The sequence below is a fragment of the Betta splendens genome, chromosome 12 (genome assembly GCF_900634795.4).
Source record: "Betta splendens chromosome 12, fBetSpl5.4, whole genome shotgun sequence".
Classification (NCBI taxonomy): domain Eukaryota; kingdom Metazoa; phylum Chordata; class Actinopteri; order Anabantiformes; family Osphronemidae; genus Betta; species Betta splendens.
This window is the reverse complement of record NC_040892.2, coordinates 10,885,038-10,899,707: the sequence shown is the minus strand read 5'-3', so window position 1 is coordinate 10,899,707 and position 14,670 is coordinate 10,885,038. Positions and strand designations below refer to the sequence as shown.

At 46.2% G+C, this 14,670-nt stretch overlaps 3 protein-coding genes across 3 annotated transcripts; 1 reads left to right on the top strand and 2 right to left on the bottom strand.

Annotated features, from left to right (window-relative positions):
• Positions 1 to 438: 438 nt before the first annotated feature.
• dcp2 (decapping mRNA 2) lies at positions 439 to 4,843 on the bottom strand. The gene is made up of 11 exons (XM_029169260.3): positions 4,617 to 4,843; positions 3,821 to 3,972; positions 3,610 to 3,737; positions 3,340 to 3,438; positions 3,118 to 3,270; positions 2,919 to 3,031; positions 2,741 to 2,821; positions 2,462 to 2,573; positions 2,100 to 2,192; positions 1,978 to 2,029; positions 439 to 1,371 (listed from the first exon to the last, which is right to left on the bottom strand). The coding sequence occupies exons 1-11, from the start codon at positions 4,682 to 4,684 to the stop codon at positions 1,259 to 1,261; spliced, it is 1,164 nt and encodes a 387-aa protein (XP_029025093.1). The 5' UTR covers positions 4,685 to 4,843; the 3' UTR covers positions 439 to 1,258.
• Positions 4,844 to 9,443: 4,600 nt separating this feature from the next.
• On the bottom strand, positions 9,444 to 11,760 carry LOC114866935 (GTPase IMAP family member 8-like). Its single transcript, XM_029169196.3, has 3 exons — positions 11,156 to 11,760; positions 10,474 to 10,992; positions 9,444 to 10,388 (listed from the first exon to the last, which is right to left on the bottom strand). Exons 1-3 carry the CDS (start codon positions 11,724 to 11,726, stop codon positions 9,643 to 9,645), a joined length of 1,836 nt encoding a protein of 611 aa, XP_029025029.1. The 5' UTR covers positions 11,727 to 11,760; the 3' UTR covers positions 9,444 to 9,642.
• Positions 11,761 to 11,855: 95 nt separating this feature from the next.
• LOC114866984 (GTPase IMAP family member 7-like) lies at positions 11,856 to 14,326 on the top strand. The gene is made up of 4 exons (XM_029169279.3): positions 11,856 to 12,003; positions 12,424 to 12,459; positions 12,719 to 12,820; positions 13,298 to 14,326. The coding sequence occupies exons 1-4, from the start codon at positions 11,982 to 11,984 to the stop codon at positions 14,071 to 14,073; spliced, it is 936 nt and encodes a 311-aa protein (XP_029025112.2). The 5' UTR covers positions 11,856 to 11,981; the 3' UTR covers positions 14,074 to 14,326.
• Positions 14,327 to 14,670: the final 344 nt, after the last annotated feature.

Sequence of the window (14,670 nt, the reverse complement as noted above, 5' to 3'; positions counted from 1 at the left end):
CACATTCTCAGGAGAACATGTTCCTAACGTCTGCTCTGCTGGACTGACAGGGTAAAGGTTTTATCACAAGCCAAATGTGTTATTTGGGGGTGATGAAAAAGGTGTAAACACAGTGGGGAACATAACCTGCAGATTTCCATCAGCTGTAGCAGCAGGTGACTGAACCGTGGAAGCTGTGGCTCATTCACACAAGTACGACTTGACCTTCGACCCAGATGTGAGCTGAAACATGAAGCGTGGTAGATTTGTGTGCACATCACTGATGAACCTAAACTGGGCCGCTCAGGGAAATAAGATTAAAATAAAAGTCTACATTTCATCAGGTTTGATTGTTTTATTTCAAAATCCTTATAAAATATGACAAATACTGAGTCCAAAGAATGAAGAAATGGCTCCGTCATGTTAATAATCAATATATACAAAAGGCCTGAACTGGACTCGTGTGTATAAAAACAGACTTTATTTAGGATCACAGTGAAACTTGAGGACTGAGTTTTACAGTTAGTAATAAACAGACTTCACATGACGGTTCATTCTATACAAATTCCATATAGTTTCACAAGGAGGTGTTGATTTCATGGTTGTTTTCAGCTGTTGTTGCTAAAAGGCCCAACATTTTTATTCAAATTCATAAGAAGCAGCAGCAAAGGATGAACTTTTTTTAATTAATTTTTTTGTTTTCATGGAAGATTGTTTCTTATGTTCCCAAAAAGTCCAAATGCTCCACAAGTAATAAAATACAGAATTAAATAAAAAAATGCATTCAATGTATCTGTTTAATTTTAACCCAACACACGTCTGTGGTTTTTACTTCTAACAAATTTTTAGTTGTATATTTTTCTTTATTTAGATGAACTAACAACAGGAACAAACATTCAAATAGAACAATTGAAAAGTCGTGGAGGCCGAAAGCAGGAATGTCTTCATGTATTACTTTAGTCTCGACAGCAGCAGACCTGTTAAAAACACTTCCAGCTCAATGAACATTAACAGTTTGGACTAATTTGGGAGAATTGAGGAAATTCATTCATTTCTTAAAATCCTACCGTACTCTACAGCTACAGATGAAAGGGGGACTTTGTGGCCTTGTGGTTAAAATGCTTCAGTTTCTCTAAAAAAATCCCTGGTTTCCTGAGCAGCGGCTCCTAAGGCTCACCTTAAAACAGAGCTGTGTGTTTGAAAAGGCAGACAGCTAGTGACTAATAGTGTGGTGCTTCAGGAACATCCAGGCTGAGCTGCGTTGGTTTTATCCACCAGGTCAGTAGTCAAAACATTTCATGATGGCGTCTCTGTCAAATCTGAAGTGAAGGAAAGTCCTGGAGGACAGCAGCGGTTCACCGTCTCTGCTGACGGGCGCTGGACCACCTGCGTCTGCCAAAAGAAAAGCTTCTTTACAAACCGTTTGTGCAAAGTCTCCTCATCCTAGAGACCCAGGAACAGAACCTTCTGGTCATTAGCTACATGGATGGTGTCTCAGCAAAACTCCTGTCTGCTCTAAACCCAGCCAGACTGGAACTGTTACATTCACATTGTGGACAGAGAAGACAAGTGGTTCAGACAAACACAGAGGAGACGCAGCCGGTCTTCACTTCACACGTCCCATGAAGGACACACTGAACCACCTGTGACGGAGGAGGAGGGTTCACACCCACTCACTACCTCCATCCTTTGTCCACCTAACGTCTGCTCCTTACAGGTGTGAGCTGAAACAGTGGTGGTCCCCAGTCAAGCTTTCACACACTAAGCAGTCTGAACGGCTCTGAGCAGTTAGGATGTTTACCATTGACGCATCTGACGTCAGTCTCAGGCTCAACACATAAACATCTGTAAACATAGAAATCTTCCATGTGCTTCCATTCATTGAGAGGATGCTGATCCCATCGTCACAGCGAGAGGCAGAGATCAGCATGAACGTTTCGTGTTCCCTTGGTGAGAAAAAGCCACCGTATGGTTCACTGAGTCAGTGACACAACGTACCTCTGTCAAAGCTCTCCTGCAGTCGTCTGGGCTGAAGCCTCTTCTCTTCTTTCTACAGAAACAAAGAGGAGTTTACTGCTGCGTCTAAACACTCAGACTCTGCAGCATCTGGAACCACCTACGGTTTTCATCTGAGGGTTGGCTCCACTCTCAGCTCCTTTCTTCACGTAAGCTAATTCCTGACTTTTCTTTCCACTGCCCTTCAGGTTTGGGTTCTACATAACAAAGAACAGAGGTGAAAACAATACAACCCAAATCATATTCATCGCATCATCTAAACTGACTGTAGCTGGAGCCCGTCCCAGCTGCTACATTCATGTTAATGGGTTATATTAGCACTGGTCAGAGTCTGAACCGACGACACACAACTCAATTCAAAAGAAGCACATCAACCAGTGAACGCTTCACTGGAGGATGTGTTTTGGAGCCCAGCGTTGGTTTCAGTTACACTACACACTACTACAGCTTGTTGAGGCAAACGGACCTGGTTCAGGTCATACTGGCTCAGCGTGCCCACAGCTCTCTGCTGCCTGTGTTTAGTCCAGACGTCTCCACAGGATGCGTCCACACTGCTGGTGACGTGGCGAGACTTGGTCCTGAGACGGGGAGAGGAAAGGAAACATGCTTCAAAACGCTCACAAGCTCTGCCATAAGACCAGGGATGTGATGCAAGGTTCAGGCATATGGGTCTGGTGTCATGAGTGAGCAGTTCATTAACAATAAGAACCCTGTTCATGAGCAGGAAAGAAGGAAAGGTTTGTACCGAGCACCGTCGCAGGGAGCAGAGTCCTCATCGCTGTCAGTGGAGTCGCCTCGGAGACGGCTGATCCACTCTCGCAGAGGTCTGTGAGATTAGTGACAACAAATGACATTCATTTACCAAGATGAAACAAATAATGCAGCCACTGCTTAACTGTATCATGAGTAATGTTAAGAATCACCTTATGAAAGGAATCGCCATGAAGAAGCGGTTGGGGGCGAGTCCGAGTTTCGACTTGGGCGTCATGTCGTTCCGGTGACAGGGAAGCTTTTCGATGGGAAACCATTCGATGTTCTACAAGACAGGAGGAGACCGTGAGGACGTGTCAGCTGGAACCCAGCAGGAACCCGGCCTCAGGAACCCTCAGGAACCCGGCCTACCCTGATCTCCTTCCTGGTTTTGGGGTTGAACTTCGTGTCCTTGGACACATGTGGGATTATGTAGAGACGCACCAGCTGGTCAGTGATTTTCTGCTCTATGTACACATCTTTGCAGATGCGATTCTTGATGTCAAAGCCAGTTTCCTCCATAACCTGGAAAACATACACACACATGGAAACGGCCCCTGAGCTTCTGTGAGTCGGAGCTGATCGGTTACTTACTTCACGCACTGCGCAGTCGTGAGGAGCCTCGTCTTCATTGACTTTCCCCTTTGGGAAACCCCAGCCAGACTTGGCCAGGTAGCCCTGAACCAGCAGCACCTGAGGAGACAGCGAATGCATCACAACAGGTACAGAATGAGTATCAGGGGTCATTAGTTCCACTTTCTTCAGGCCTTGATTCAATGTTGAATGAGTTGCCCACATGCTTCAGATGCATCTTCCTCCTAACTCTACACCTATGATGATTTGATCTTTCAAAGAGTGACTCACATTTTCTAGGGCTTCATCCAGAATGATGGCTCCATAGGTAGGAACACCCATTTTGTACTCCTTCCACTGCTCCAGGACCTTCTGAACATCTTCTCCATGAGGCAGCAGAAAAGGACAGTGATGGAAGAGTTTTCAGCCGTCAGGGAAAAACTCCACATCTTCTATTGATCAGAGCTGCAGGCCTCTGTTACTACAACACATGGAAGGATATCAGCTTTGGCGAAGTCTCTTATCCCACAGTGAGGCGCTCCCGGCTTGTTTTGCATGCAGAAGTCCAGGTAGAACCAGTGGGCCAGCTCAATCTGGAAGCACACCCGGATGGCGTTGTCCCTCTCCTCACTGGGGATGTGCAGGATGAACCGGCTGGAAAGACAGGAGACATAACGGGAACAACTCACACACACATGGAAGACGAGGGAAGGCAAAATCTGTATCTTGATCTGTACGTCAAGAGCTTAAACCGTCAGTTTAGCTTATTTTTCCACCAATACAATTTTATTTTCTAAAAAAGCAAAGGTTAAGACCCAACAAACGACAAATGAATACAAAACGCTTTTCTCCCTTTTCTAGCACAAACACTGGTGATTCTCACTGTGGCTGCAAACAAAGAAGTAAACAAACATATTAACACTTTAATAAACAGCTTCAGTTTTCTTCCACCACATCTTGGGGTTTTCTAAAGGAAGCAGCAGCTTCTCATCTAAAGCTTCCACACTGATTATTTCTGTCAGTTCAGTTTTTATAGGAGCGAATCACAACAAAGGCAACACAGAGGACCGTTAAGTTTAAACCGTGTACGGTTCACAGTCTTTCTTTATTGCATAGAACTCTTGGAACCCGCTTGGAAAACACACTTGGGTTCCGTAGAGAATACAAGCTCCAAACTCTCAGTCTAACGCACCAACACCACGTCCCGTTTCAAGTGTTAGTGTCGGGGCTACATTTGTGTGACGTCCTGAAACTGCGGTGAAGCCTCTGGATGAAGCTCCGTCCCGGGGCGCTCTCACCTGCACAGGTCGTCCAGCACGTCGGACGGGATCTCCACCCGCTTCGCTTCCACGCTGCTGGGAAACATGTCGGCTCCGTCTGCTGGTGCTTCAGCCTGTGGTCAACGCTTCCACCTCCTACACTCACATGTCTCCGACCATTGTCCAACGCTGCGCAGTTCGGTTTATGCTCCTAAAGATCATGTCTTTCTTCTTCTTCTTCGTTGTCTTCCTCTTCCTCGTCACATGTCAACAGTCCGTGCCGCCTGCAGCGCCACGTAGCGGCCTGGCGCTTAGTACCATAAATGTTGTTTAAGTAATAAATCATTTATTGTGAGATCCAAGAATAGTGAAAAACCTCTTCTCTTAAGATTTAATTTAGAGAAATTGTCTATTACAATGAAATTTTCAATTGTTAATGTTGTGGGAATCACATGACATGTTATAATGTAATGTTAATGTTTTATTTAGTTTATCCTAAATATGTATGATGTCGTGTGTTGGAGGACAGGTTGAGTTTTTGCTTTGGAGTGTGTGTGTGGGAGGGGGGGGGGGGGGGGGGGGGGGGGGGGGGGGGTTAGGGGTGAGGGTGCAACCAGCTGCTGAAACCAAGCGAATCAGTTATGCAAACAATCGGTGCAAAATAAATAAGGTACTTTGGTTTACCTTTGAAATTAATATTAATACCAATAATAGTGTTAAGGTATGTGCACACACTCATACAAATATATACATATATCATATACATACACATATGCATTGTTATACATAATCTCATAATACTTAATAATAGCCATGGCTATTACTACTATGGCTACAGTAGTACTAAGTTTGAAAAGCCTGTTTATCAGCTCAGGTGTTGAGTGTCCCACTACAAGGTTAGTAAAGCTGTAGTTTAACATTATTCACCCAAAGGGTGAGGCAGACGTTGGTACATGAACAATGCCACTTGTGGAGAAAAGGGTGATGTGAGGGGCTCGGCCACTACGCCCATCCAACAAGCAGAGGAAGGAATCCCAGCAGCCAGGGAGCCCACACACCTTCAGGTCCAGGAGGGCAGGTGTTGCAACCCAAGCCGCCCACACAGAGCCCCCCAGGCGGAGCTGCAGCAGCCACAGAGACAGCACTCGAGGTAAGAGTGGGCCACCGGGGGTCAACGCTGTCCACCCCATGAGAACCAGGGGCAAACACTCCCCCCGGTGGGAGGGTCGGCCTGAAAGAGTGGAGCCCGAGGACCCACGGTCCTTAGGGAGCCCGCCAGGAGATGCCCCCGCGCCCAGAGTGGGGCCAGCCCCCAGTCCTCCACCCCCACACAAGCGGAGCGGGACCTACTCCATTGGCCTGTCCATATCCCCTGGCACCACATCAGGTCTGCAACACGAGGCCGGCAATTGGTGGGGGCTGGCAGAAAAGAGACCACCCAGGCTGCGGATCCACATACCCCGGTCAGAAAACGAGACCCCCAACAAACCAACCGCACCACATGCATACGTACTCACACAGACACACACGCACACCCACACCCACACATACATCAACACACATTACCACAAACTCTCTCACAACAAACTAGTCAATCATACGTGAAACCATGCACTCTCAGATACATTCTCGCACCCACACCATTCGCTTGATCTCATTCATGGGGAGGGTAAGTCTCCGGCCTGCCGCCCACGTGGCCCCAGGCAGGGACCACAGCTCCTCCCAAGCCCCGCCCACCCACCCCTACCAGGGAGAAGCAGGGGGCAGCAGACAAAGGTACCGCAGAACCCTGCAACCCAGCTTGACCATGAGTGTGTGAAACTAGAATGCACTGAATGTGGGGGACACCTCCAGGAGCACTACCACTCGCTGACAGTGTGACCCCCGGAGGGGGGCTCATTGACAGTGTTGCTCACTGTCGACTGCTGAGACGCCGGAGAAGAGGCTTGGGCAGACACGAGCAGGACCACAAGAACAACCAGGAGCCAGGGAGTGACCTTGGGTGAGGAGCACAGCAGGGACTGGTCATCGGTGGAGCTCCGGTGGAGAGCCAGGCGCTGGGGTTGAACGAGGGACCGTGGTGCACAATGTGCTCCAATTCCTCGCGTCTCGAGCATAGCTGACCGTAGAGAGTCCGAAAACCCTTAGCTTGGCTTTTGGGCTGGTTGCTTCCTGGTAGTCCTTTGCCAGCGCCGAAAAGAAGGTGCGGAGGTCCCCGGGTAAGTCGGCGCAGAAGAAATCCATTACGTTGCAGATTCTCCTCCTCAGACAAACAACCTGCGATGGACAAGCCTTCGGGGAGTTGGAGGAGTTTAATACAGACGTCGTCAGGATACAGGCAATGGTCAAAAACATGATAGCAGAATGGCAGTGGTACAGAGGAGGCAGGCAAGAGTGTGGTCAAAAACAGGCAGCAGGTTGGTATCAGGTGGAGCAGGCAAAACTAAGGTTCAGGCTAGGAATTATCAAAAAGGACTAAACAACGGGTAAGTAAAGCAAGAGCGCTGGAACGTGGTAGTAAGACTTGACCATCTGGCAGAATACTGGTGATTAAATAAAGAGCTTGTGATTAACGGAATGACAGCAGCTGAACTGATCACGTGACCAGGACTAAAGCGAGACGAAAACGTGGTAAAATAGAAACCGGGAATGACTACAAAATAAAACAGGAAAAGGAAACTTTGGTGCGGAAACCTTTTAATAAAAGTGATTCTGACAAATCATGTGTCTTAGGAGTGTTCCATCTCTGTGGTCTATTTGGTTCACTGCTGGATCCTCTTGGTCCTCTTCATCAGGACAGGGAGGGTGGCTCTCCTAGTATTGTGGCAATGTCCTGAAGGACAACACAAGCCACTATATTGTCACATGCCCTCTCTGGACGAACCCTGAGGCCACGTACACACTGGAACCCTGATCCACGAGAGCCACAGTCCAGTGGAAAACCAGCAGGACTGTGGCTAATGAGGACCAGAGTTGGCTACAACTTACTGTACCTGGTTAGAAGAGACAGTAATGGTTTTAAACCAAAAGACTCCAAAATAATAGTTACCTGCACATTGATACTGTGAAATGACTTACTATTAACATGGTCTTTCTCATTGACTGAAGGAGCTTTACAGTTTTTATCGGTCGCCTTGACCTGTTTACCTAGGTTCCATTTATTTTCATCATTACTATTGCAGCAGTGCATCAGACACATGAAGCAAATGTGTAAACCTGTTCTCATTGGACTGACACATTTTCTCCTCCCTTTTGCAAAACATTTAACACTCATGAGAGTAAGACCAGTATAAACTCACCATAGCACCTGTTTCACACTCCTCCACAAAAATCTTCAATTTTCTATCAGTCTTTAGACCTAAAAATGGTCCCAGGTCTGTGTTGATCTTCACCAGCATGGATGGAGGAGGTCTAAATCAGACTGAGTATCAATAGTGGCTGTGTCTCATTCTCCAACAGATTTGACTGTATTTTAGTTTAGTGTATTTTCTGTAATATTTACAATATTTCAGTTTTCTGCCACGGCTTGAAAAATGAATGTTATGGATTCAATAAATCAAAGCATTTCTGAATCTAATTATTTGCATAAAAGGTAAATTTAACATAAACTACAAAGAGCAAAAGTCTCCAATGACAATCAATGAAGCACTGATTTACACTGAGATCAGTGGTTTGTATTTTGCTGCCCACTGTGTTATGACTGATTGGACGTGTTCATCTGTGTTTTGACATGGTTTTAGGGCCATTTGCAAACACAGCATGTCACTATGACATTGGAATCACTGTTTAGACCTGTGTGTGAACTGTTAAGAGAATGTGTTGTTTCACTGGACGTCTACGTCAAAGCGACTGGTAAAAACTGTAATAGAATGGTGGGTGCCGTCGATGCACTCAATCACATCTGGAAACCCTAAAATGAAGAGTGAGTGAGTGAGTGAGTGAGTGAGCACGTCCAATGTGTACGTATTTAAATATGTGTGCAGACATATGGTACGAAGGACTCTACACACTGTTGCCTTTACCACATGCTCTGGTTTGTTAAATATATTAACGATTCTTTTGAAAAACAATAACGCTGCTTTTCACAATCACTGGGATAAGATTAAACATGAATACGTGGCATTATGACCCTCTCATGGGGGGAAAAAAACCTGCGCCTCCACGTCAACAACCTTTGAAACAAACTAAACCTGAAACAGAACCTGCTCCAGAGCAGGTTCCGTTCAGAGAGCAAGTTGCTACGGTTGCAAACATACCCAGAAAGTCACCTCTGTTTCTGGAACCCGAAGCTGATGATAATCACTAACATACCCTGAAACCTACCTGGGTATGTCACATAACCTGCTTTCTGGAACACCCCCAGGTGCATCGAGCTCCTCCCAACAGGGAGCATTGGAATGTGGCTGTATTTTAACAGGCCCTGCATCAAATAAAGACTTAACCAATGTCAAAGAACTAAAAAATACTCACAATATTAGCTGCATGTTAAATGATGAATTTAGTGTTTGGTCTATGGAGTCCAGGTCTGGGCATGGAAGCATCTAAATGGTGTATTTTATTTTGAAAGTTCTGCACAGTTTGAGTTGGCATCATTTTATCTGTCTGCTTTGTTTGTTTATATTATTATTTATTCTTTTATTATTATTTATTAATATTATTTGCATCATAATATATAATTATTTTGATGTTTTTTTATTGTATGTACTTTCTTTGCATTTAGACTTTTATCTGTGCAGGATATATATTTATATTTATTTATATGTGCCCAACAAATAAATTCTAAGTTCTAAGTTCTCCCCGTATCTGAATTATGCCATGAAGTATCCTTTAAATCTGTCACAAAGTCAAACAAACATTCACATAATGTAAGTTCAACAGATCTCTGATGTTTTTATTTGTCGCATAACACTGAAAACTAACAGAGGGAACTTTAGGTAATCTCTGAAGGTTGAAGCAGATGTTCAACTTGCTAGAGCTAGTGTTCTGGTAACAATGCGCTGGTCCAACATGGATCACGTTACGGTCAGACACATTTCAGTCGAGGCAGAATTCACACAGCTTGAAATCAGCCATTAAGCTTTTTATGAACTTGGTCCAAACACTGAGAAGTTCCAGACAATGTATGGGAGAATGAAAAGTTTAACTCATCTATCTTCTCTCTGAACAACCAGCTCCCCACCTTCAGTTCATCGTCACATGGAGCCTCTTCTCCCCAATACCTGCCCCCATTATCAGCAACCATGTCATCCACTTTATCAAGGAACTCTCTGACCTGAAATCTGTCTCCTGACTGACTGTTCTCAAACACACAGAACCTCCTCTGACACTTGGACACCAGCTCAGACATACAGGTGCTGGACCGGATCAGTTCATCGATGCTCCGACCTTTCAGGTCGTCTCCGTGGGTGAACAGAACCATGGTATGTTTGGGTGCAGCCCTGTGAAACAGTTCTAGCAGAGACCTGGTTAGGATGAAGTCTTCTCTGGACATCCGGCCGATCCTCAGCACAAACACAAAGACGTGTGGACCCGGAGCAGACAGACGGCTCATTGTGCTGAAATGTTCTTTGACCTGAGTGTAATCTGTGTCTCTGCTACTGAATCCTGGCGTGTCCACCACTGTGACCCAGCGTCCTTCCACTGCTGCCGACCTACTCACAGGCTCGCCCACTCCGGCCTCAAACCCACAATCTATGTTGAACCGGGCCGATCCCAGGATGGTGTTCCCTGATGAGCTCTTTCCTCCTCCAGACAGACCCAGCAGAACCAGCCTTCGGTCCACCTGATCCACAGACTTGAGGAGATGTGAAGCTGAGCACAGAACAGACATAAACACAGACCACATGAGCACAAATATTCAGAGAGCCACAAACAAACAGCTGGAGGTGAATCTCACCTGACTTCTGCAGCAGGTTTCCGACTTGCTCCGGTCCCGGGTCTTTGTTGTTAAACAGGTGGATTCTGCCTCCAAACCTTCGAATGACCGCTGAAAGTGAAGTACCTTCAGATTCTGAGACGAAGTCGTCCAGAGACGACTTCTTCAAACCGTCTCCTCCTGTGAACAGCAGGTAACTGGTCTCCAACCGCCGCGGTCCCACGGACCTGACGGCCGCCTCTACGGCCCGGTGGTCCTCCTCCGTGAACCGGCCCACTCTGACCACCACCAGGAACAAACAGGGCCTGGACAACTCCAGATGAGCCTGACACCATCTGCTAATCTGCTCCTCTGATCCTAATATTCCCGGGGTGTCAACCACGGAGATCTGCTTCCCAAACCACCGTCCCGTTTCCTGTCTGATCTCCGTCGTCACAGGTTTTAGAGAAGGTCTGGACTTAAACGCCTCTCGTCCCAAAATCGTGTTTCCTGAAGCACTTTTACCTGAACCCGAGTTTCCCAGCAGAACGACTGTGATACCTGAGAGACAGAACCAGAGACAGGTGAAGTGGTGAAGATCAGCATATGACAGGATGAATGATGGACATGACACCAGCTCCCAGTTCAGCCTCTCTCCACTGTTATGACCCAGCTTAGCTTCTTATAGAGACCTTCGGCTCCAGAACCGATGGGACGCACTCACCTTGTGATGGAAGGTCCAGCTGGTACCAGGTTCTGAGGTGCTCAGTTTTCTCCAGCAGGTCTTTGACTTGACTTGACTTGTCCTCACTTAGATTGTTGAACATAAAACATCTGTTTCCAAATTTCTCCACGACCTCTGGGAGTTTGGTCCCGTTGCCCTGTTGGATGTACTGGTCCAGGGATGTTCCTGGTTTGTCCCCACCCGTGAACAGCAGGCACGAGGTTTTCATCCCGTCTTTCCCGAGGACTCTGATCGCTGCGTCCACAGGCTTCTCCTCCTCAACAGTGAAGCGACCAGCTTTCACAACCACCAGGAACAAACAGGGTCCGGGCGACTTCAGGACGTCCTGGCAGCGGGTTCTGATCTCATCCTCGTGACCCAATATTGCTGGAGTGTCGATCACTTTGATCATTTTGCCCAACAACTCTCTTCTTTTTTCAGAGATTGCAGTCGTCACTGGTCCGAACGAGGACAGTGATTTAAACGCGTCTTGTCCCAAAATAGTGTTTCCTGTAGCGCTTTTACCGGCTCCGGTTCTTCCCAGGAGGACGACGGTGAGAACCGGATCCATGTGTGAGAGTAAAGCCGCTCAGATGAACGTTAGAAAATGTGTTATATTTATTTGAATGAGCGTCCTCGTCTTACTTCCGTTCTCTCTCGGGCTGCAGCTCGAACTCAGGTGAAGCCGCAGAAGGAGGAGCCGAACTTCTGGTTGAAGGAGGAGGCGACAAACCGGTTCTCCGGCGATGAACTGGTGCGGTCGCCTTCGAACCGCAGTCCGTCAGTCGAAGTGAGTCAACAGAAGAACCGAGTTGGATCCGCGCTGATGGCGACGGCACAAACGTCCCGTAAGTCCCACGTTATTCTGGTTTTACTTTAGCGTTTTGCCTGTTTATTTTTATTCATGTTTGTCTGAATGTCGAATTAGATTTAACTCTACCGACAGTGAACACGATTTACTTCAAGTGTTTGATATAAATAAATTAAATATGCGACAATAAAACCGTCAGAGCTGTAACTTTGTGTTGACACAAATCGAGTTTGTTTGTCTGAATCATCATCGCTTTAACATGTGATGAATAAATCCAGGAAAGATGAGAAGTTCAGCACCATCAGAACATGATGATGAGGTGCAGGTAGTCAGTGTATTTAATTCTGAAGCTCTGAACCTTCAGCTCTCCTGATGAGCAGATGCGTTTATTACTCATGAAATGTTGAATGAACAGGTTTAGAAGCATCTTTATTATTGACTGTTTCTGTGTGAACAGGTGGAAGATCAGACAGCAAAGGGGATCCTCTGAACTGTAAGTCCACTCACATGTAGTGATCCACAAAGCACTGTGGGCTATAGGGGGTGGGTCATCCCGGATCCCGCTGGGGATCAGAATCAGAACCAGGAGGACCGGGGACTGTTTAGGTGTTAACTACAGTAATAAATCACATGCCATTAAGATGCAAGTTTGTTTCATTCACACAATGATACGGGTTCTGTAGAAGCTGGGCCAGGTTCTGCTCAAGGTGCATTTGGGACTGAATGAGAACTATGTGCTGGTCTGTTTTCAGTCAGACTGGTCCTTGTTGGGAAAACTGGAGTGGGGAAAAGCTGCAGTGGAAACACCATCCTGGGACAGGACGTCTTCAAAGAAGCTGATGGTCCTTCCTCAGGTATCGTAACCGCTTCTACCACTACAGGCCTGGATGCACGGCACTGCTGGCGTGTTCTAGTGCTGCTGTGACTCAGCATCAGCGTGTTTACGTTTCCTGCTCTTGTTTGATACTGTGATGTGATGTTATTGCCCATAGCCTCTGTTTTAGCTCTGTGTTCTATATGAACAGAACAGTTCAGTCTTTGTTTCTAGTTTCATCGCATTTACGTTAACAAAGACAAGAGAAACATGGAAGATAACCTGTTTCCCTTCATTGTGAAGCACTGATCTTGACTAAGATAAAACCAGTTAGACCTGTTAGCGTGAAGGTGCAGCTGGGTTTGTTACGGCCCGAGGTGAAGTCAGTTAGTGTTGGTGCAGGTTATTGAATCTCAGGTATTCATCAGTTGGTTTCAAAGAAATGTAAAAACAGGAAACTGTTTTTACTGCTCAGTTTGCTCGAGTGAATCTAAAAGTGTGTTTTTTTTCTCCTCAGTGACCAGTGAATGCACCAAGAGGGAGGACTATGTGTGTGACAGATGGGTTTCTGTCGTGGACACTCCAGGTCTCTTTGACACAACCCAGAAGGATGACGCCGTGAAGAGAGAGATCTCCAAATGCATCAACATGTCGGCCCCGGGGCCCCACGCCTTCCTGCTGGTCATCAAGGCGGCGGTATTCTTCTCAGAGGAGGAAGGAAAAGCTGTGAAACAGGTGCAGGAGATCTTTGGAGAAAATGCCTGGAAATACACCATAATCCTCTTTACCCATGGAGATGCAGTTCAGGGCGACTTCAACGAGATGTTGGAAACGGCCACACCTGACCTTAAACAGATCCTGAACAAGGTTCGAGAGAGGTACCACATCTTCAATAACCTCAAAATCAACGATCGGGGTCAGGTCCTGGAACTGTTGAACAAGGTAGAGGACATGGTGCACAAAAATGGAGGAAGGTGTTATTCCAACCCCACCTACCTGGAGGTGGAAAAGATGTTGGAGAAGAGGGAGACTGAGCTCAAAGATGTTTACCTGAAGAAACTGGGGGAAGAAGTAAAAGCTGTGGAGTTGAAGTACGAGGAGAAGCTGAGAGAAGCAAAAAAGGAGCAGGAAGAAGAACAGATGAAAAAACAACGCGATGCTGAGCTGAAGGAGACGCGTCGATTCTACCAAAGATTACTAAGAAAAATAAAACCTATTGTGGAAAAGATGGTCAAAGACGAAGAAGTGGAAGAAACGTCAAAGAAGCTCAATGAGAAACTGAAGCTGAGCTGATTTGTGACAAGCAATGGACCATTAATCTGATCAGGAAACTGCTGACTTTCATCAATTCAAGGACTTTAATAAGCTCACGTTACGTTTTTAGTCTTTAGCTTATGTCAAGTAACTGTGATTGTTTAGTTACACTCAACTCTGTGGTGACTGTTAATCCTGGACTCTGATAATCAGTTCAAGGAACCAGGAGTCTGTTGAGGTGAAACTGTCATTCATTACAAAGTGTAAAAGAATAAAATGACCTTCTCTTGAATTGGTCCTTCATCCATCATGGCCCTCGAGATGTTGAATTGTGTTTTAATGTCAGGAAGCATAAACTGAACAATAGTTTGTGTAGATGAGGAGTACATGCATGTACAGTTATCAATCCAGCTGTTACCGGTTCAAACGCTGCCTCTGGTGAGCACAGACGCCCTGAGACATAGAACCCACAAAAACATAGGATTTTGCTTTGTGCTGGAACCAGAACAGCCCCATTCTGGTTCTAGCCTGGTTCCTCTGATTCATTTAGATGTGCATCATTCATTAGTTTGCTTCACAGAGAAGAATATGATGATGAGAACGACCATCTGGTCTCAACAATCCAAGAGCTGAAGG